The sequence below is a fragment of the Gossypium hirsutum genome, chromosome D10 (genome assembly GCF_007990345.1).
Source record: "Gossypium hirsutum isolate 1008001.06 chromosome D10, Gossypium_hirsutum_v2.1, whole genome shotgun sequence".
NCBI lineage: Eukaryota > Viridiplantae > Streptophyta > Magnoliopsida > Malvales > Malvaceae > Gossypium > Gossypium hirsutum.
In genome coordinates, this window is record NC_053446.1 from 66,322,825 (window position 1) to 66,346,395 (window position 23,571).

General features: G+C 32.8%; 1 protein-coding gene across 1 annotated transcript; it reads right to left on the reverse strand.

Annotated features, from left to right (window-relative positions):
• Positions 1-18,450: 18,450 nt before the first annotated feature.
• Positions 18,451-23,258, reverse strand: LOC107935301 (cucumisin-like). The gene is made up of 11 exons (XM_016867873.2): positions 23,253-23,258; positions 22,148-22,171; positions 21,956-22,044; positions 21,047-21,138; positions 20,720-20,963; positions 20,128-20,641; positions 19,942-20,045; positions 19,634-19,846; positions 19,439-19,550; positions 19,143-19,356; positions 18,451-19,069 (listed from the first exon to the last, which is right to left on the reverse strand). Exons 1-11 carry the CDS (start codon positions 23,256-23,258, stop codon positions 18,525-18,527), a joined length of 2,157 nt encoding a protein of 718 aa, XP_016723362.2. The 3' UTR covers positions 18,451-18,524.
• Between the last annotated feature and the right edge of the window lie 313 nt (positions 23,259-23,571).

Below are 23,571 nucleotides of genomic sequence, written 5' to 3' on the forward strand. Positions count from 1 at the left end.
GGTTAGTAAATGAAATTACCATTTGATATTAGAATATTGTAGTGATGCATTCTACCATATGGGAGATGTTATTTAGCATGTTCGCTTTCAAAACATCTTTTATCAATTTTACTTCACAAGTGTACCTCTTTGAAAGGTTTTTTTTCCTTTTTTTTTGTATTCTTTATATTTATTTTACGGTTCATACTTGAGGTTCATAGTTGTCCCTTCCAATAATGTCGTCCTCAAGGTACAAACTTGCATCTCCCCTTAAGAATGTAATGTGCCTTACCATTACATCCAATATTTGTTGGTCTTTAAAAGTTTTATTTTATTATAAATTAAGGACTTTATGGACATTTTTATGGATATTATAGTAATATTTAAATTTCAATAGAATTTAGTATTGTAGATACTATTTATTTTATTTTACGTTTACTTTTGTTTTAAATGTTGATAATTATTTTTCTTTTTAGAATTCATATTATTATATTTAAATTAAATATTCAAGTCCTTAGTTATATTCTTGTAATTTTTATAGATTTGAGGTTATTAGAGTTTGGTTTAGCTAGCCTATGTACTAATTTATAATTTTTTTAAAGTTTTGAAAGTTGTCATTGTTGAGAATTGAAAGTTTTATGTGTTAAATTGATAGAAATTAAGCTTAGTTTAAAAAAAAACTAAATTATAAAGTTAGATAGTTTCGTACATTAAGGACCAAAGTGAATAATTTGTAAAAGTTATAGTAGTGCAAATATGTTGTGCAAACAAGTGGCAATAACTGCAAATATGTGGCTCGTCCACAAAACCCAATGGCAGTTTGTTTAATCTGCAATATGTTGTGCACTTACAACAAGTAGCAATAACTAAAAATATGTAGCTCGTCCACAAACCCAGTGACAGTTTGTTTAATCTGCAACCATGTTGTGCACTCACAACAAGTGGCAGTAACTGCAAATGTTTTTATCTAAAATACTAGTGGTTTACCCACATTTTTCTTTACAAAGTGGCAGTTTAACTACAAATCAGTGGTGGCTCGCCCACAATCCGGAGTGATATGGCAGTTGAGTTCTGGAGAACTCATAAATGATGTATGTAGAGGAGTTGGGTAGGACTTTTCTGTTAATTTGAAACTGCATTGCATTAATAAACTCATGCATATAAAACTGTGAATACTGAGATAGTAAAGCGAAGTGGTTTATGTGAAAAATCGTTAATCTGATGTGCTTTATGGTTGTGTCTAATCTCAAAATTGCTAATCCATGTGCTTTGTTTGTTTGTTGTTTCATAGCTCACTCCCCTTTTATTTTTGTCTTTACAGATAACTTGCAAAGTTAGGACGCAGACACGGTATTCAGAAGGTCTTGGCTTGGATTGATTGTTTTATCATAAAAATATTTTTAAATTACTATTCGTTATTTCTATTATTCAGAGATTGTATTATTTTATTTTAAACTGTGACATGGGACTTAGGTTTTGATTTTTAATTAGTTTGCATGTCTTTTAAATTGATTTTAGGATATTAAAATGAATATTAATTAATTATGCAAGCACTTCAGTTTTTATTAAAAATATAAATTATTATCACTTTTCTGTTGCTAGACTATAAATAAAATTTGGAAAGAATAAATAAATTAACTAAGTTTTCAAAAATACTCACAGTTACAAGAAAAATGTTAAAATTAATTGGTTTTTGTTAACTCTTGGATTTTTCTAAAAATAGGCTAAGTTTTCTTTTAAAATAAATAAATGTTTTCAATTGATTGTTTTAAGAACTCCGATTGTACTAGGCCATTTCGGTGGCCGATGTAATCTTTTGAATTCGAGTCTAACGTCTAGACCGAGTTGGGGAAGTTACAATGATTATTTTATGAAATGTTATTTAATGTGTTTTAACAACTGTTTGCATTAATTTTATTGTAAATGAACTCACATTGAGCATTATAGCTCACTCCTCCTTAAATTTTCATCCTTATAGATAACCCACCAGGTTAGGACGCGGGCACGACATTCGGAGTGTAACAGCTCATTTTTCAATGGTGTCGGAAATAGTGGTCCAAGGCCACCAAATCTGACGAGTAAGTTCGTAAATATTATTAATTAATATTTACAAGTCAAATATGGTTTTAAAAATATTTTTGAATTGGTAATTTATGTCTTATAATGAATTATTAGGTTCGAATGAAAAAACCCTAGGTCAAGTGGTTTTAGAAAATGAGGTATCGGGACCTAATTTCTATAAACCAAGCCATAAATATTTTTATAAATATTTAAGGAGTGCTAATAAGGTGGTATTAAAGTTTTGTTTAAAAATTTTAATGTTTTGATAGTTAATTAATTAAAAAGGACTAAATTGAAAAATGTGCAAAACTTGCTAATTATAATAATTAAGTGATTAAATAGCTTTATTAATAAACAAGGGAAGACTTAAGGAGTAAATATGCCTAAATTAGATGGATGAGGTGGCAAATAATAAAATAATGTGATTTAATGACCAATTGGTAATTTATTTGAAATTAAAATAAAACAAATAAGAAATTGAGATATATTTTTTAGCATTCTTCTTCAAACTTTCCGCCAAACAGCCATTGGAGAGAAAACCCTAAGTGGTTCTTCAATTTTTGCTTCACGTGAGTTCAATTCTTACCCGTTTTTATAATTTTTATGTTTTTGAGATTGTTACAATTAGGTCCAACTAAACTTTACCTTAGTTTTTGATTTTATTAAAAATTTTGGAAGTTTCCATTGATGAATATATATGATTTTAGTTATTAAATGATGAATTTGAGATGTTGATTGATATTTAAAAGTATTTTGTTAAGAAATTTTGATGAAATTATCAATTAGGGACTGAATTGAAAAGATGAAAAATTTATAAAAAATTCTAAATTTTGTGAAATACATGGGCTGCTATTGATATGTATGAAAAATCGGCTAGGCTTGAATAAGGATTAAATTGTATGAATTTCATTTTTCGAGCCTAGGGACTAAATCGTAATTAATTAAAAGATAGGGGTAAAATAGTAATTTTCCAAATATGTGTGTTGAAATAAATTGTATATGAATTATATTAAATTGAGTTAAATTCATTTGTATAGATCCGGAAAGACCTAATACAGAGTTAGGTCGAGGCAAAGAAAAAGTATCAAATTAGTAGCCTACGTATCTACGAACATTTGTCGAGGTAAGTTCGTGTAACTAAATTGTATATTTAAATGTTTTAAATAGAATATTTTTTTGTGTGATTTGTACAAATTGCCATGTATAATTACTGATCACATATCCGATAATTTTTGAGTCCCGTTTGAACCTTAGAAATTCGAAGGATACAAATGACATGGCATTAGGATTCTCGATTTGATTGTGATCCTATATGTGTTGCGAACACACCACAGCTCTCTTGAGCTTTCCGATACTTGGCTCTCATGAGCTTTCCGATTAATAGCTCTCTTGAGCTTCCTGGTATTTGGCTCGCAAGAGCTTCCCGTTACTTAGCTCACATGAGCTTCCCGTTATATGGCTCGAAAGAGCTTCTCGTTTACATGCTCGTATGAGCACATATGTATATGAATTGAGGGACTAAAAATTTGTACACTTCGTGTGTACTACCTGTGTATCCAACGATATTTTAAATGGTTCAACGGGCAAAGTTCTGATATGAAACAATATGAGTTCAAAACGAACAATTGCGGGTATATACTTGAATTACATGATATGTTGAAATATAATATGGATGATACATGAATGTGAATCTTACCTAGTGATTATGTACATCCATGTCTATCGATTATGGAAAGTGTTACATGGCTAACATGTTGTGGATATGTGTTTAGGCTTTTGGCCAAATTGATTTGGTTATATTAACATTCTTACCTTAAATGTAATTAAATGGTAAGTTAATTTCCTTGTTATACGAATTTGCTAAGCATTAAATGTTTACTCTGTTTTATTTTTCATGTTTTATAGTAATTCGGAAGCTCATTTTGGTTGGAAGTGGGTCGGAGAAACTTCACACTATTCATTAGTCTTTCGGTATATTTAGTAAATTAATTTTGGTTATAGTGGCATGTATAGGTTAACTTGGCCATTGATGGCATATAAAGGTTTTGTTGAGATTAGCCATTTGAATGGCTTGTGTCTCAGACGTGTGTGACACACGGCCGTATGTCCTCTGTATCTTTAATTTGCACAAAATAGAATGCTCACAAGGCCTAGTACATGGGCGTTTGGCTTGGTTGTGTGACCCAAGTCAGAAAGCTCATAAGTTTGGACACGGGCTGGGACACGGCCGTGTGCCCATATTTCGAATACCCATACAGCCTAAGACACGGGTGTGTCTCTTGACCATGTGAGCCACACGGCCTGGCCACACGGGCGTGTGTCTCCTGCACCTTTGAAAATTTTTGATGTTTTCTAAAAAATTATTTGAGTTCCCGATTTAGTCCCGATTTATTTCCAATGTGTATTTTGAGCCTCGAGGGATTACATAAGGGACAATATAATTGATTTTGATTGGTTTCTGATATGAATGCTAGATGAAATGAAATGTCTGTTATTTAATCTGTAAATTTTGATAATGCTCCGTAACCCTATTCCGGCGATGGATACAGGTTAGGGGTGTTACACGAAGAGTCTTGGCACAATCTATTTTATTTTTGATTTATTCAAGATTATTCTTATGGTTTATTTTATTAATTCAAGGACTATAATATTTTATTTTGAAACTATGGCATGGGATTTAGGATTTAGGGTTGCTTATTATTGCATGGCACTTTACTTTAATTTTTATTTAGGGTATCAAGTCAATATTATTAATTAATTATGCATGAACCCTAATTTTTATTAAAAACATAAGTAAATACCATCTTTTCTACTGTTGGATTATAACTAAGTTTTAAAGAACAACAAATTAGTATTTAACTAAGTTTTCTACAAAAATTAATAAATGTTTTAAAATGATTGTTTTCAAAACACCGATAGCTTACTGGATCACTTTGATGGCTAATGTAATCTTCTAAATTCGGACCTAACATGTAGGATGGGTTGGGGAGGTTACAACCCAAGCTCGGCTTAACTCGAAATATGGGCCTAAAGTTTTTCTAAGTCGACTCATATTTGTAAATTGCTAACCCAAGCCCATTTTAGGTTAGTCCATATTATTTTTTAAATTTTTTCGAAAAATATTTATATTATTTTAATTTAATACTTTTATATATTTTTCATTTATTAAATTTTCGTATATAAGCAATTTAACATTTTTTAGTATGCTTACATTATAGTATTATTTAGACATAATGATAAATTTATCCTTTAACGTTTACATCTTTTGTCAATTTGCCTCTTATTTTTTTTAGCTAAATTTGGTCTTCAACTTTTGAAACAGGGTCAAATTTGACCATAGACCTTTCAAACAAAGTCGAATTGATTTTTTTTAACGAAAATACTGACTAAAATGTTAAATTTTTAATCATGGCAAGCCGCATAACATTTCACATGTATTTCATGCTAATTTTTTTAATTTTTACAAAATAAAAATTATATTTTTTTGAATTTTGAATTTTTTATTTTTGAATAGTTTATAATTTTTAAATTATTTGTTGGCAATGGCATATAAGACAAACAGTGTTATGTTAGCATGAAATACATGCGGATAGCCATATAGATTGCCACACCAACATTGTTAAAAAATTAATGTTTTAGTCAACATTTTTAAACTATTTGTTGGCAATGGCATATAAGACAATTTTTAAAAGGTTAATGTCCAATTTTAACTAATAATACTAATAAGGGTGAAACTAACAAAAATGTAAACGCTAAGGGCTAAATTTATCATTATACCTATTTTAATTACTATAAATTTAAATTTTATGGGTTAGAAATTACTTAATATATAAAAATAATGTAATATAATGCTAACTTAGAGAATAGATCGAGTTAGGCTCGAGCTTTGTATGTTTGAACTCGATTACAACCCATATTTTAAACAGGTTTAACTTTTTTTGTTCAAGCTCATTTTTTTAGGCCTAATAATTTTATTTAAATTTTCCCAAATTTTAAACAAACCTTCAAAATTAAACAAATAAGTCGAGACTTAAAAAGAGGGTTATTGATTAGGCGCTATCTCAAACTTTTATGATGTTTTTTATAGGCTCTAAAGTGGCAAATTTTGTAGTGAATTGCCATTCGAGAAGCTTGCCATTGTTTTTGTTGCGGAAAGGATCGATTCGAGAACTCCGATATGACTACAAGTAAATTGACCGGAACGAAAAATAAAGTGAACACAAGGATTTACGTGGTTCGGCTTTAATGCCTACGTCCACGGGCAGAGGCGAAAAGAAATTTCACTATAACAAGATGAAGATTACAAGTGTTTTACACTCAAGACACAACCCGAGAACCTCACAACTCTCAACCCCTATAGAAAACCCGAAAGCTAAAATCCTAGCTTTCAAAGAACAAGCTTTGCTCTCTCTTGGTTTGGGATGATGAATATGGCTAATGAACCTCTCTATTTATAAGAGAGTTCAAGGACATAATTGTCCAAAACTTTGGCAAAGATTTGTGGTTGAAAATGGACACCAACAACCATCCACTAATCCACTACCACCAACAACAATCCACTACCAATTTTAAGCCATTTCTTAACAAATCTCCACCTTGGCTTGAAATTTACCAAGCTGAACATCATAGTGAATTCCTCGAACTGGATCACCTCTTCCAAACGCCTCTCTGGCGCTAATCAATCCCGAATACCTATCAAGTCCAAGCAATGCTTGAACTTATATGCAGGGATCACCTTAGTTAACATATCTGCAGGATTCTTCTCGGTAGCAACCTTGCTGATAACAATGTCACCTTGCGTAACATGTTCCCGAACAAAATGATATCTGACATCAATGTGTTTGGTCCGTTCATGAAACATCTGATTTTTAGTCAGATGTATGGCACTCTGGCTATCGCAAAATACAACAGTGAAATCCTGTTGTAAACCCAAACTGCTTACTAGACCTTTCATCCACAATGCTTCTTTCACTGCTTCTGCTAACGCCATATATTCCGCCTCAGTCGTAGATAAGGCTACGGTAGACTGTAACACAGCTTTCCAACTAATGGCTCCTCCAGAATAAGTGAAAACATAACCCGTCAGAGATCTTCTTTTGTCCAGATCTCCAGCATAATCAGAGTCCACATAGCCCGTGACACTGCTAGTGCAGTCACTCTGATCATATACCAAGCATAAATCTGCAGAACCTCTCAAGTACCTGAGAATCCATTTCACGGCCTGCCAGTGTTCCTTGCCAGGACAACTCATGTATCTGCTGACCACACTAACTGCATGTGAAATGTCTGGACGAGTGCAAACCATTGCATACATCACGCTTCCAACTGCACTCGAGTATGGAATGTGAGACATTTGCTGCTTTTCTTCATCAGATTGTGGTGACAACTCTGCAGAGAGTTTGAAATGTGGTGCCAACGGAGTACTCACAGTTTTCGCTTTATCCATGCCGAAGCGTTGAAGAACCTTTTCAATGTAGTTCTTCTGCGACACACGAAGCTTGCCCGCCTTGCGATCTCTGTGAATATCCATGCCCAAAATTTTCTTGGCAGCACCCAGATCCTTCATCTCGAACTCACCACTCAACTGCGACTTTAACTTGTTGATTTCCGACATGTTTTTGGAAGCAATTAACATGTCATCAACATACAGCAACAAATAAATGTGCGAACCATCTGAGAGCTTCCGATGATAGACACAAGCATCATAGTCACATCTTGTGTAACCATGCTGAATCATGAAGCTATCAAACCGCTTGTACCACTGCCTTGGGGATTGTTTCAATCCATATAAAGACTTCTTTAATAGACAGACATGGTCTTCTTTACCAGGAACTGTAAAACCCTCTGGTTGACGCATGTAGATTGTTTCCTCGAGCTCACCATGCAAGAACGCCGTTTTTACGTCAAGCTGCTCAAGTTCTAGATCAGACTTGGCCACCATGGCAAGTAATACACGAATGGAAGAATGCTTTACGACTGGGGAGAAAACTTCATTGTAGTCAATCCCCTCTTTCTGAGTGAAGCCTTTAGCAACCAATCGTGCCTTGAATCTAGTTGCTTCAACCCCTAGGATGCCTTCCTTTTTCTTGAAGACCCATTTGCAACCAACTGTCTTCTGGTTACTTGGCGGCTTAACCAACTCCCAAGTATGGTTCTTGTGAAGAGATTCTATCTCCTCACTCATAGCAATTGCCCACTGTGCCGACTCATCACACGTGACAGCCTCATTATAACTGGAAGGTTCTATACCAATGGACTCCGCCACACTGAGCGCGAAAGACACCAGATTAGCGTAACGCGGATTTGGTTTGATTTGTCTCTTCGTTCTTCCAGTGGCAATGCTATATGGTTTTTCTTGAGGTGACTCATCTTCATCGGAATCTTGCACCTCAACTTGATCATCCTGGACTGAAGTACCTTCCGTAGGAATTGGAGCGTCCACCTGACACTCCACCTGCTTCTCAACACCGTGATCTCCCATTCTATCTGACTCCTCCTTTTCCCGGGAATTTGTGGTGGATCGAAGCATGGATGACTCATCAAAAGTCACATCTCTGCTGATGATGAACTTGGACGAAACCGGATCAGGACACCACAACCTGTATCCTTTCACCCCTTGGCCGTATCCAAGAAATATGCATTTCTTCGCCCTCGGTTTGAGTTTTCCCTCATTTACATGAGCATACGCAGGGCAGCCAAACACTCTTAAACCAGAGTAATCAGCAGGAGAACCAGACCATACTTCCTCAGGAGTCTTCAGCTCAATAGCTGTTGACGGAGATCTGTTAACCAAATAACAAGCAGTATTAACAGCTTCAGCCCAAAATTCTTCACCGAGCCCAGCATTTGATCGCATGCAACGAGCTCGCTCCAAGAGAGTTCTATTCATGCGTTCTGCAACTCCATTTTGTTGTGGTGTTCGACGAACAGTGCGGTGTCTCACTATTCCTTCATTTTTGCAGAACTCATTGAATTCACCTGAGCAAAACTCCAAGCCATTATCCGTCCGGAATCGCTTGATCTTCTTTCCTGTTTGATTTTCGATCAAAGCTTTAAATTGCTTGAAGTTGATGAGAACCTCATACTTGCTCTTCAGAAAATACACCCAAACCTTTCTCGAGTAATCATCGATAAAGGTAAGCAGATATCTGTAACCACCTTTAGAAATTGTCGGAGAAGGCCCCCAAAGGTCAGAATGGAAGTAATCCACTGTGCCTTTTGTCTTGTGAATCCCAGTGCTGAACTTTACCCGAGTCTGCTTACCGAAGACGCAGTGCTCACAGAAATTCAACTTTCCTGTACACTGCCCAGACAATAATCCTCGTTTGCTTAGCACCGATAAGCCTCTCTCGCTCATATGCCCGAGCCGCATATGCCATAACTTCGTGGTGTCAGAATCTAGATCATCTGATGATGACACTCCCGCAACACCTGTAACCGAGGAACCATCGAGGAAGTAAAGGCCCCGCTCCAAATTACCACGTATCACAGTCAAAGCACCCGAGAATACCTTGAGAACTCCACCTTCAGCAGAGTACCGAAAGCCTTTCTTGTCCAACGTACTCAAAGAGATCAAATTTTTCTTCATTTCTGGAATGTGCCGAACATCAGTTAGAGTTCTAACAATACCGTCAAACATCTTTATACGAACTGTGCCAATCCCCATGACTTGACATGCGTGGTCATTTCCCATTAGTACTGAACCAGAATGCTTCTCGTATGTTGAGAATGCATCTTTCGAAGTACTTATATGAAATGTAGCTCCCGTATCAAGAATCCATCTCCCACCAGCGTAAGAGTCGGATACTGCAAGAACGATCTCGGCATCACTTGAAGAATCTGCATCAGCTACATTCGCACGATCATTTTGTTGCTCCTGTGATTCTGATTTCTCCTTCCTTTTCGGACAATCTACCTTCATGTGCCCGTACTTCTTACAGTAGTAGCACTGTATTCTCTTCTTGGACTGCGATCTAGGATGGCTTTTACTTGAACTTCCACCCTTTGCCTTGGATCTTCCTCGAGCAACCAAGCCTTCGCCTTTATTGTTTTCGACCACCTTACCAGTGATTTTCTTCCTCAACTCACTGGAACTTAAGGCATTTTTCACCTCCTCTAGAGTCAGGTCATCACGACCGTACATCATTGTATCAACAAAATTCTCATACGAGGGAGGCAAAGAACACAAAACAATTATTGCTTGGTCCTCATCATCGATTTTGTTATCGATATTATTCAAATCCATGATAATGGAATTGAATTTATCCAGGTGCTGGGAAACAGGTGTACCTTCCTCCATCTTCAGGGCATAGAGTTTTTGCTTGAGGTAGAGCCGGTTCGTCAATGACTTCGTCATGTACTTGCTCTCTAACCGGAGCCACAAACCGGACGCGGTTTTCTCATCCGCTACTTCTCGTAGCACTTCATCTCCTAGACATAGCAGAATAGCACTATGTGCTCTTTCTAGCATGTCATCCTTTTGCTCTTCCGAAAGCGTGCTTGGTAATTTATCTTTACCAGACAATGCTTTTAGCAATCCTTGTTGAACCAGCACTGCCCGCATCTTGATGCGCCATAAACTGAAACTATTTTTCCCGGTAAATTTCTCGACATCATACTTAGTCGATGAAACACTTGTAGCCATAATTTGGAACCTTTGAATGAATGATAATATTTTCTTCCTGATGTGAAAGATCAGACAAAGCTGCAGTCACAGGGCAATTCAGAAAATATTATCACTCCTTCAACTACGCTCTGATACCAATTTGTTGCGGAAAGGATCGATTCGAGAACTCCGATATGACTACAAGTAAATTGACCGGAACGAAAAATAAAGTGAACACAAGGATTTACGTGGTTCGGCTTTAATGCCTACGTCCACGGGCAGAGGCGAAAAGAAATTTCACTATAACAAGATGAAGATTACAAGTGTTTTACACTCAAGACACAACCCGAGAACCTCACAACTCTCAACCCCTATAGAAAACCCGAAAGCTAAAATCCTAGCTTTCAAAGAACAAGCTTTGCTCTCTCTTGGTTTGGGATGATGAATATGGCTAATGAACCTCTCTATTTATAAGAGAGTTCAAGGACATAATTGTCCAAAACTTTGGCAAAGATTTGTGGTTGAAAATGGACACCAACAACCATCCACTAATCCACTACCACCAACAACAATCCACTACCAATTTTAAGCCATTTCTTAACAGTTTTCCCTCACTTGTGTGGCCTATAATTTGAAGGCCATAAAGCAAAAGCTCGAAATTTCACTATCAAATGCATGTGTTTTGATTCTTTATCAATTTATATTTTGCATTGATTTGATTATACTTTATAATCATTTAAAAATATATTTATAATTATATTCTATTTATAAATGTAAAACTCTCAAGAAAATACCTAGCTTTAAATTAGAATTTAGATGGTTAGGTGCGTAGTGAACTTACTTCGTTAATTAATGTTTAGTTTCAACTCAACAATTATTGAATTAGGTAAAGTGTTATTACTCATTAATGCATTTTCTTTTTAATTTAAAATCGAGATAGATAGTTTGCCTAGGTTCAAGTTAAGTTAATCGTGTTTGTTGTTTAAGTTTACCTTAGTATTGTAATTCATCAAAAAAAAATTTAAGATAAATAGTTAAATTATCGCATTTAGTTTTATATATTATGTTGCTTCAATCCAAATTTTCATTAGAAAATTATTAATATCATTTTGTAACTAACAACACACTGCCATATGTAAAAAAAATTTTAGGTAAAGACGTTATTTAGTTAGAACTTAAATGGTTGTGATTTGTTATATATATATATATATATATATATAAGTATTGAATTAGGTAAAGGGATATTCCTCATTAATGCATTTATTTCTTTAGGTTGAGTTTGATTTGCTGAAATTGACTTTCGAAAAATAATTTTTAAAAAATAATTTACTTTTTCGAGAAAGCTAATATTTTCTGGTGTTTGGGTGAATCTATGTAAAATATTTTCAAGATATATATTTTCTATCATTTGAAAAATATCCTGAAAATATTTCATAAAAGTTGTTTACAATGAAACAAACATACATTTGAAATTTTCTCATCTTTTCATCTTTTCATTATTTAATTGGGTTTATTATATATCTATAAATTTATATTTTATATTGTTCTTTGTAAAACAAATACGACATAAATATATTTGTTATAAAATTTATAGTGTAATTTTCTTTGAACAATCGAAATTTATTTTATAATAAGAAAATATTTTGTAATAATCAATATCATATATAAACTTAATAATAAATAATGCTTAATTAAAACTTTATTTAAATTACATATATTATATATATGAGAGTACATATCGACACATTAGAGTTGTAAGGGATAAATGAAGGTAAGCATTATTTAAACAAATACTCATATATATAATTAAAATAATCATATTTTTATACTAGGTTAAAACATGTCATAGCTCATTGTACTCTTCGTATACCTAAAATTTAGTCTACGTACTTTTATTTTTGGGTTAGACCTACTTTTTAGATATCAAAATTCAGGTTCACCTGTTAGGATTATTAAAAATAATTTGTTAAATTCATGTTTATTATAACGCCATTTTTTAATTACATGAATACCGAGTATTCTTAAAAATAAAAATATAGGGATTAAATTTTAAATTTCTAAAAATGCACATTTTTCTCACATGTAAAGGGGTAAGTAATGGTCCAAAATGTTAGGTATTTAGCAACATCACTACAGTAATTAGCCGTGAATATCAATTTTAAATTAGTATTAAGTAGTTTTAATCCCCTTTCTATTAAAATTTTAATCAATCCATTTCTATCAATACTGACTTATAATGGTGCATACCAATTTATAATTTTAGTTGGTACAACATTTTAAAATTTTATAATCCAAATTTTAATTTTTTATCTTTTATAATTATATTTAAAAATAAAATATAATCATTAAATTAAGTCATTTAATTCTTATGCTATATTTGGTTCTAATGTAAAAGCGTAGGAAAAAGTTTATTCGTTAAAATGGTTGGACATAGAATAAAGAATAATTAGTATAAATTTAAACTCAAAATTAAAATGATGAGTAAAACTCTTGTAAAAAATACGACATCTTCAAATAAGAGAATTTTTTTTTCTTCTCCTTGCTAAAAATAAAGCATAAGAATAATTAAATATTATCAATTAAATTAATTTATTACTAACTCCTGTACTAAAACATACGTAGAAAGTAATACTTCTACCAAAGATAATATTATAGAAATATCGCACCTCTTTATTTTCTAAACTACATTTTCATTATTTACCAATTTTGGCTTTTTTTTGCATTATAGAAAGTCAAGTTTTTTTTTTGTTTAGTTCTGTGCTCAAGATGTTTAGAGGAAGTACATCATAAGTAACCTCAACAGCTATGGGTATTGAAATCATAGTACTTTTCCCATAAATATACAAGTACAGCGGCGGAGCTAGTATATTAATCTTGGGGGGCCAGGCTAAAATTAGAAGAGTTATGTAACATCTGATTTAAATATATAAACAATTAATTCAAAAGAAGAAGTATTCCAACATGACACTCGATTTAAACATATAAAAAAATATATTCAAAAGATGCAGTATTCCAACAATTAAGACAAAATAGCTATCATTTGACTGGGTTAACTATTTTTTATTCTGTTTTCATAGGAAGGCTCACTACTTCAGAAGCTATCATTTGACATAATTTTAAACAAAGTGATCAAGGTTTTCTTCCTCCCCTTCACCTTGGTCGAAACTTACTATAACATTATCTAACTATTTTTGTTTCATTTTTACACTTCTAACAAGTTAGAAACTGTCTCCTAATCATTTTTCATCCAAAAAATACACATTTCACTTAATTTTATAAGCTTCCAAATTCCATCAATATCGTTTAGTGGCAACTTTTAGTATACTTGATAAAACAAAAAAACTATTGGTACATATATGTAAAACAAGTTTCAAATATTCAAAATCTATGAAAAGTTTGAAGAAAAACGTACCTTATACTTCAAATTTGGAGGGAAAATGGTAAAGAAAATTTCTTTCTTCTTTCCTTGCTAAGCACCAATATGAAGAAGAAAGATGATAAAAGTCTCATCATCTTTTCTTTTTATATATCTTATTATATTACTTATAAAATATTATTATATTAAGTAAACTATTAAATAAACATTAATTTATTATGATTTAACAAAAATATCATTAAAAATTGAGTAATTTAGCTTTCTTCAAGAATATTTTCTTTTTATTTTTATCAATAATAAAATTTTTAATATTATTTTTAATTCTATAAAAATATTGAAGGGGCCTACTTATATTTTTAGGAGAGATATAGTGTAAATTTACAAAGGACTAAGTTTGAAAATTTTAAACTTTGGGTGGCCATGCCCTCAACATGGCTTCGCCACTGTATGATGATATGGTTCTGAGACATGATGAGCTAACTTGATGCTGAACTAAACAGCATGGTTAATCTTATTTATCAAATATTACTTGAACAATATTTTTTGATACGAATTTGACTTTTCTTTTTTAAAAATATACATACGTTTAATTTCTATATATATATATACACTTTTTGAAAAGAAATTAGATATTTTCTTCATGTGTTATAATCTTGGAATGCTATTTCATTTTTTTTAATGGCGTTAAAGAAAACCAAAACCATTAACAAAAAATAGTTTAGGTACCACGTTATAATTAAAAAAAATCACAAGTGCTAAATTAGAAGAAAGTGTCAATTTTAGGGGTCAAATGCAAAATTAAACCTTTTAAATTTCATCAATTCAATAGGACAAGTCATAAGTAAATCAACACGTGGTGACATTTTGGAAGTTGTGTTGGCATTCACTAACTTATTTATTGTAATTGTCCATTTCCATGTGTGAATTTTGTGTGGTTATATTTTAAATTTGTATCAATTTGATACTTACTTTAAATTAGAATTTAAATGGTTAGGTTGGTTAGTGAATTAATGTTGAGTTAGAACTCAAAAGGGTTGTGATTTGCTTTTTTTTTTATATATTTTGGTTAATTAAGTATTACTTAATAGTTTATTAAATTAAAATAGAGTTATTAAATGAGTATAGTTTATTAAATTAAAATAGAGTTATTAAATAAAAAAATGAGTTGAAGGGGAAAAACGAAAATAATAAATAAGGAGGGCTTAGAAGGCAATTAGCCACATTTCAATTTTAGTGCGCAAGCAGCAGCAATTCACTTTCAAAATTTAAAATGGTAAATTTGCATGTCAGGTCCTTGAAACTGCAGATAGTCACTTAATTAGAATTCTCTCATTTAATAACTCTGTTTTAATTTAAAAAAATTAAGTATTAGTTAATAGTTTATTAAATTAAAATAGAGTTATTAAATAAAAAAATGAGTTGAAGGGGAATAAAAAGAAAATAATAAATAAGGAGGGCTTAGAAAGCAATTACACTTTTTTTTCCTTTGGCACCATGGTGCCGCCAATTACATTGGCACCATTGGTGCCACCAATTTATTTGGCACCTTTGGTGCCGCCAATTTAATTGGCGTGATCTGGTGTCAGGTTTTTTTTTTTTTGGTTTTTTTATATATTTTGGTAAATAAAAAAAATATATATTTTGGTAAATAAAAAAAGTTATAGCATTTTAATTATTTTTTATTTTTTTATAATATTTTTGTAAAAAACCCGCTCCTATATTATAGTTAAATTATCACTTTCATATTTGTATACTTTTTTTTTATCAATCTATATCAACCTATATTTGTATATTCGGTTCCCTCAATCCAAATTTCGTTACAAAAATTATTAATATCAATTTGTAACTAATAACACGCTGCCATGTGTCAAGAAAAAGTTAAAAAGAATAAAAATTTAAAAATCATTAATTAATGTTTAGAGACCTTATTTAGTTAGAATTCAAATGGTCGTGATTTTTTTACGGTTTAATGATAAATTTGGCCAGTAACATTTGCATATTTTGTTAAAATAGTCCTAATTGTGTTTTTGGGCCTTTTTTTGGCCATCAATCTTTGTTCTTTTTTCAATCTATTTTTTCTAACTTATTTAATGAAAGTACCGTTAAAAAAGTTAACGAGGATGATGTGGAATTTCATATGTGAAATATTTTTAATGAGATATAATTTATTACTAAGATAACCCAATAAGATAATTTCATGTGGAAAATAATAAAATAAATAAATAATACATTAAATTATTAAATTACTCTTAATTTAAAGAAAATAAACGTAATTATCTAAAAAAATTAACTCAATAGAAATACTTCTCAGTAAACAAATGTATGAAAGATTGACACCTTTTGAAAGAAAAGAAAAAATTGAAACCTTGAATTTATTCATTAAACTGTTAGAAAAAGCATATTGAAAGAACAAAAGTTGATAGCTAAAAGAGATTCAAAAAGATAATTAGAGCCGTTTTAACAAAACATACAAACGTTGGTGACCAAATTTATCATTAAACTTTTTTTTATAAGTATTGAATTAGGTAAGGGGTTATTACTCATTAATGCATTTGTTTTTTAGACTCCATTTGTTTTACTAAAAATGACATTCGTAAAAATTATTTCTGAAAAATGACTTACTTTTTTGAGAAAGCTAATATTTTCTAGTGTTTGAATGAATCTATGTACAATATTTTCTGTTATTTGATAGATATCCGTAAAACATTTCATAAAAGTCATTTACAATGAAACAAACATACATTTGAGATTTTCTCATCTTTTCGTTGTTTAATTGAGTTTATTTTTTATATATAAATTTATATTTTACATTGTTCTTTATGAAACAAACACACATAAATATAATTGTTATAAAATATTGTAGTATAATTCCTTTTTAACAATCAAATTTTATTTTATAATTAGAAAATATTTTGTAATAATTAATTGATAATAAAATATTATATTATTATAAAATAAATTTCGACCAAGGGTTAGGGAGCCCTCGAGCTAGAAGAAGGTTTCAGCACGTGTTGAAAGCCAATCGTCCCTATGTGGTCTTCTTGATGGAGACTAAGTTGAACTGTAGAAGGATGGAACGCGTTCGATGACAGCGTGGGTTTCATAATGGTATTGATGTATCGTCTGAGGGTACGAGGGGTGGGCTGAGTATAGGATGGAAGGAAGGAATTATAGTAAATCTGAGGAGTTTCTCGATCAATCATATTGAGGTGGAAGTTGAAGAGGAGTCTGTTGATAGGAAGTGGAGATTTACAGGATTTTATGGGTCTCCTAATGCTCGTTTAAAGGAGGTGACTTGGAATCTGTTAAAGACTTAGGGTGAGATTAGCAGTTTACCATGGTTGGTTGGAGGGGACTTTAATGAGATACTGTATTCGTTTGAAAAGGGGGGAGGGGTGGTAAGGAAGGGAGAGAGAATGGAGAGATTTAGAGAGACTTTGGAACAATGTCAACTTGAGGATTTGGGGTTTACTGGGTCGTGGCTTACATGGGAAAGGGAAAATTTTGAGAACAATAATATTAGGGAGCGGCTTGATTGTTTTGTGGCAAACATGGATTGGTGGATGTTATTCCCAAATTATAGGATCAAGCATATGGTGCACTCTTTTTCGGATCATTGCCCATTATTGTTGTATACAGATGATGATGTCTAGGGTCCTAAAGTAGAGAGATTTCGATTTGAACAATGGTGGCTGATAGAAAATTCGTGTGAAGAGGAAATTCGATGCCTATGGAACAATAGTAGAAAAGAGGTTTAGGATCGTCTTAAGGATCTTGGAGATGGTCTATTACGTTGGTCCCGAAGATTAAAAAGGGATAAGGGTGGTATGATAAGGGATTTAGAGGAAAGGGTGATGGATATTAATGAGAAGGAACGAACGAATGGGATACTTGGTGACTTAATTGAAGCAAAGTTGGAACTCAATATGGAGATAGATACAGAGGAATTATATTTGGGAGCAAAGGGCGAGAGCAAATTGGTTAAAGAATGGGGATCGAAATACGGCTTTTTTCCACAGATTTGCTTCACAAGGCGGAGAATCAATCATATTAAGAAGTTTAAAAGGGAGGATGGATCGGTAACGACTAATATAGATGAGATGGCCAAGATTGCGAAGGATTATTTCTTTAATCTATTTTCGGCAAGAGGGGGAACTTGGAGGGTGCTTTAGAGGGAGTGAATAGATGTATAATGGAGGTTATTGCACCCATACTTGACAGTAATTTTAATTAAGTTTGAATTGATCTAAATTAAAATTTACCTTGTTTAAATCCAACTAAAATTGGACTGAATTTATTCGACTGACAAAGTCGTCCAACCGTTAAATAGGTTTACTAAATTACGTCTTTTAAATTATTGCAATAGTAGCATTATCAATTGAGTTAAGACTTAACCGACATATATTATTAAATTATGGTAATTCATATGTGATTAATGTCTTCTTTATTATCTTCTTCATAATTTCAAATTCAAAAATTGATATTCGAATATTGCTCTTTCCATCATTCTTCTTCCAAAGCAAATGCAACAACGGGACTTTTCACTTGATGCAACCCATCATCCCAAATCAAAGAACCCGAAAGCATCATGTTGGTGATGTTGTTGCCATCAATTTTAGCTTTAACTTTCACAATAAATGATTTCATTTCCCCTATAGCCTTGAATCCAAGCAAATTCGGCTGAACTTCGATTTCGAGTCCTGGAGGAGCCTTCACCGTTGCCTTATAAATTGAAACACCCGAGCCAACATTCGTCACCGTTCTATGAAACACTCGCCTTGTAGATTTTCCAGGAGTTGCTGACAAAGCAAACGATGGATAATTTAGATCCCATGCTGTCCCATTAATGGAGTCCGAGCACTTGCTTCGATCTCCGGTAACAAGTCTAACAGTTTCCGTATCGTATCCTTGACCACATAGAAATTTAACGTAATCGATCTCTCCGGCATCATAAATCAACCCGGGATCAAGCGCTGAGGAAGGAACCAAATGGCCTGATCCGAATGCGAATTCGGCATCGGTGTTGGTCTCAAGACTTAATGGAACAGCTGCAGTAACAAGAGCCAAAATCAGGATAAAATTATATGCAGTGCTTTATGAGCTTGCTTTTTGAAGCAATACCCGTAGTCATTAGAGCAGATTTAATTGCAGCAGGTGACCATGTCGGATTAAACGATTTGATGTAGGCCGCTGCAGCGGTTGCATGAGGGCAAGACATCGATGTGCCGGAGAGTATGTTGTATGGAACAATCCGATTGTCACCTTCGTAGCCGGTTACAGTTGTCCCTTGAGACCATGCTGCCAAAATGTCGACCCCGGGCGCAGTCAAATCCGGCTGCATACACATAAAATTAAGATGTCCAAAGTCCGGAACGGATGATACATCGAAAACAACATGAGAAATTCAACGAGTTCACCTTTAGAATGTCGTACGTAATAGGGTTAGGCCCTCTTGATGAAAATGAAATCACATATGTAGCTTGTTCATCCTTTTCTTCAATACTTTTCAATATGTTTGCTTTCGGTTTTCTACCAAAACATGGCAAGAAATATAGTTCAATAATTTATTTAACAAATTCACTAATGAAGAATTTTTATTTTCGAAAACGAACCTTGTTGTGTTCAAGTAGGTCGAGACATCGGTTCCATCATCGGACCCCAAGCATGAAACGGGTAATGGAAAATTGAAGGCCGAATCCAAGTAATACTGCATTATAGCACCAACAGCTCCTGCAGCTAATGGACCTTCACCACTATTTACAGAATCACAAAGAACAATCTTCCCTTTAACTAAGGCCTTATCCAGTGAGTCTTCCGAGCAATACCTTGCATTTCAAGTAACATTTTTTCTTAATTATAAACATTCGTAAACCAAACCCGAAATCAACTTCATGATTCGTAAAATTACTCGTTATGTTACCTCGATTCGGAGCTATCGTATCCTTTTTTAGTATTTGGGGCATCTCCACCATATATGAGAGGGTACAAATTGTGTTTGAGCTCAACAGTATTTATAGATGTTCCCTAAAATATGTACTTAATATTAGAATTTGTAAAACATGGAGTTAATATATGAAAATTAGGGCTTTTTTAAAAACTTTTTTACCTTGTAAATTTCACCATTACCCAATTTGACCTCAGTGAAAAATTTTCTATCTATGGTACTCGCAGCTACTGAGAGGGACCAAGGTGAAACATTTGTGATACTTGCAAGCTGAGGTCCTGAATTACCAGCAGAATTTGATGTGAGGATTCCGTTTTTCATCGAATGGAAAGCTCCGATAGCAATGGAATCGTTGAAATAATCAATCGCGAATGACCCTCCGACGGAAAGCGAGATTACATCAACACCATCAGCAATTGCATCATCAAACGCTGCAAGGATGTCCGCATCAGAGCAACCATCGGCCCAACATATCTTATAGACTGCGATTCGAGCTGAGGGAACCCCTCCCCTAGCTAAACCCGAAGCAAGACCGGATAAGCTTGCCTTGTGTACCAAGGCACCAGCTGCTATCGAAGATGTATGACTCCCATGGCCTTCCGAATCTCTTGGTGATTGGATATCTGTTGGATGGAAGTTTTTATCGGCCTTATAGTATCGAGCTCCAATGATTTTACTGTGAAAAACCCAAAAAAAATTGTCAAAATCGATCAGGGTTTCGATTTAGTGTTCGGGATTTCAATAGAGTATTTACTTGTTGCAAGTAAAATTTGATGATCCTTGGCAAATGCCTTTCCATTTTTTTGGTGGTGGACCAAATCCTTCATCGTTGAAACTTTCGGATTCCGGCCAAATTCCGGTGTCTAACATTCCAATAATGATATTACTTTCAAGATTTGTTCTTGTAACATTTTTGGAGAATCCCATGAAATCCCATGATCTTGTTGTGTGAAGCTGTTTCATTTGATTAGGGAACACTGAGACAATCCCTTCCATGTCTGAAATTCAATTAAAAAACTCCATTATTAATGTAATAACCTTCAATAATAATGATCCCATAAAAGAATTCAGCTAAACATACTGGCCAATTTATGAGCATCATCATTGGTCAACTTGGCAACAAATCCATTGAAGCTCCTATGGTAGCTATGAAGCAAAGAGCTTGATCCACCACTGTTGAAAATGCGAGTCTTCATAAATATTATTTCTTACATGCTATTGAACCTGTTTAAAATTGGTTTTTTTCTCTCTCTTTGTTGAACTTAAAAGGGTTAATATATTATTGAATACCTGAGTTTGGTTTTAATGTTCAATTTGGTACTTGAGTTTGGTTTCAATGCTCATTTTGGATTGAGTATCAATTTGAACATTAAAACCAAACTCAGGTACCAAACTAGGACAAAAAGGACTAAGGTACCAAATTGAAAATTGAAACCAAACTTAAAAATCGAATAGCATAATAACCCAAATTAAAATTGCTATTAAAGGCACCAAAGTAGTGAGTATTATATATGTCTAATTCTAGTTTTAGTCCCTCTATTATAATTTGACATAATTTAGTCCTCTACTTTTTTTCTAATATTACTGTTGTATTCAAATTGATAACATGTTAGTAGCTTCCGTTAAGTGACACACGTGGATTTTCTTTGTCGTTATTCAATCACACATAGCCACTTAAAATTTCAATTGAGAATTATTTACAGATAATTTTGTCAAATTAGTGCGCAATAAGAAACTGGGTCTACGACTTTATGAAGACCCTCCTTTGGATGAATTAGCTTAATTTTGGTTTATGTATATATTTTCACAAAAAAAAAAATCAATTGAGTGCTTAAGACTGTTTAAAAATAACCCTATTCATCATTTTAATGGAAGCAATTAATGGTGTTACCGATTTAGGTCTACTAGTAACTCAAAGTATAAAAATTAAATTTCAAATTTTAGCATAGTAGAGTGACTAAAACCATAATTAAACCATGATATATATAACCTGCCAAGAACTTGTTCTAGGATGTTAATGTGAAGCCTTTCTGCAGAGAATTCCCCATTGGGACGTTCACCCATATAAACAATATAAACCTGCAAAAGCTTCAAAAACCACAATCAAACATACTTATACATGTACATATACATATAAACAAACACATGCATTAAAGAAAGCTCAATGAAAATAGTTTTTTGCCTTTCGATCATCATCGGACACTGCCTGGGAAATAATAAATATACAAAAAATGAAGATGAATAGAAAAACCGATGTCGAAGATGACTTGGTTGCCATTAAAATCCACTGCACTTTGCTTGTATATGATTGTATGAACTTTAAAGCTTTATATATATATGGTGGAAATTGAAACTATGAACCCTCATTATTTTTTGGATCATTTGGGATCCGAGATTTCTCAAACGGCTATTATGTATTGTTAAGCTCGCCTCTAGGTGTTCTTTAAATATTGAGACCGTCTAAAGACGGTGTTCTTTACAATGTTTTTGTTGTTCCAAAGCTTGCTGGCAATGATACCAGAATATGTTGAAAATGCTTGAGGAAAAGTACAACTTTTGGGGTTAATATATAATTTGCTACTTGATTTGGGGTTCAATGTTCAAATTGGTATTTGAGTTTGGTTTTAATGTTCGATTTTGTATTTAGATCAAATGACATCATGTGGTCTAAGTGTCCACGAGTCAGGCCAATACCCGATTCCAAAATAATTCTCAAGCCTAAACTCGCCTGAAAAGCTCGTTTTACTATTAAAAACATATTTTTTTAATTGCTATTTTATATATTTTTATATTTAAATTTTAAATTAAAAATATTTTTTATTATTTAAATTGAATTCGAGCTAGAACGGGTCGACTCAAAGTGTAAAAATCCTTGTCCAATCCCGACCCTAGTCGAGTTGGGCCTATTGGGTTGGGTAGGCTATCCAACCCTTGGACAGGCCTATAAATATTTGACATTACACACCGATTAAAAACGATAGGTAGTTAATTGGGACAAAAAAAAAGCTTAGATACATTGAACATTGAATAACTTGTGTATTTAACCGGGACAAAAAAAATTCAAATACCAAATTGAAAAAATTTAAGTACTAAAGTGAATATTAAAAAAATTCAAATATTAAATTAGTACATGCGAAATTAAATATTAAAAGCAAACTCGAATAATATATTAACCTTTTTTTCCTGCCGAGTGGAGGAAAGCCGCAACAGTAGCAACAAGACACATGAAAGATTCCAGGGAGGAGTTGTTCATTCTGCACTGAAACATATATAATAAAAAAGTCAACCTCCATGACCTATCAATTCAGCGAGTAGAACTATAATAAAAAATTATTATTCGTTTAAAATATAATTTTGGACTTCAATATTCAAAATTTCCAAGTTTATACTATATTTTTTCTTTTATTTAATGTATTATGTAATTAATATAGTATAAAAATTAAATATATTGTCGTATAATGTAAATATTAAAAGATATATTATGTTAATTGTATTTAAAATTAAATTAAGTCATTAGACTGTTAAAATTATTATTGTATACCCTTTTTTGCTCACGTCTACACTAATTGAAAACTCTTTCTCTTCTACTTTTCAACAGTTCAGTTT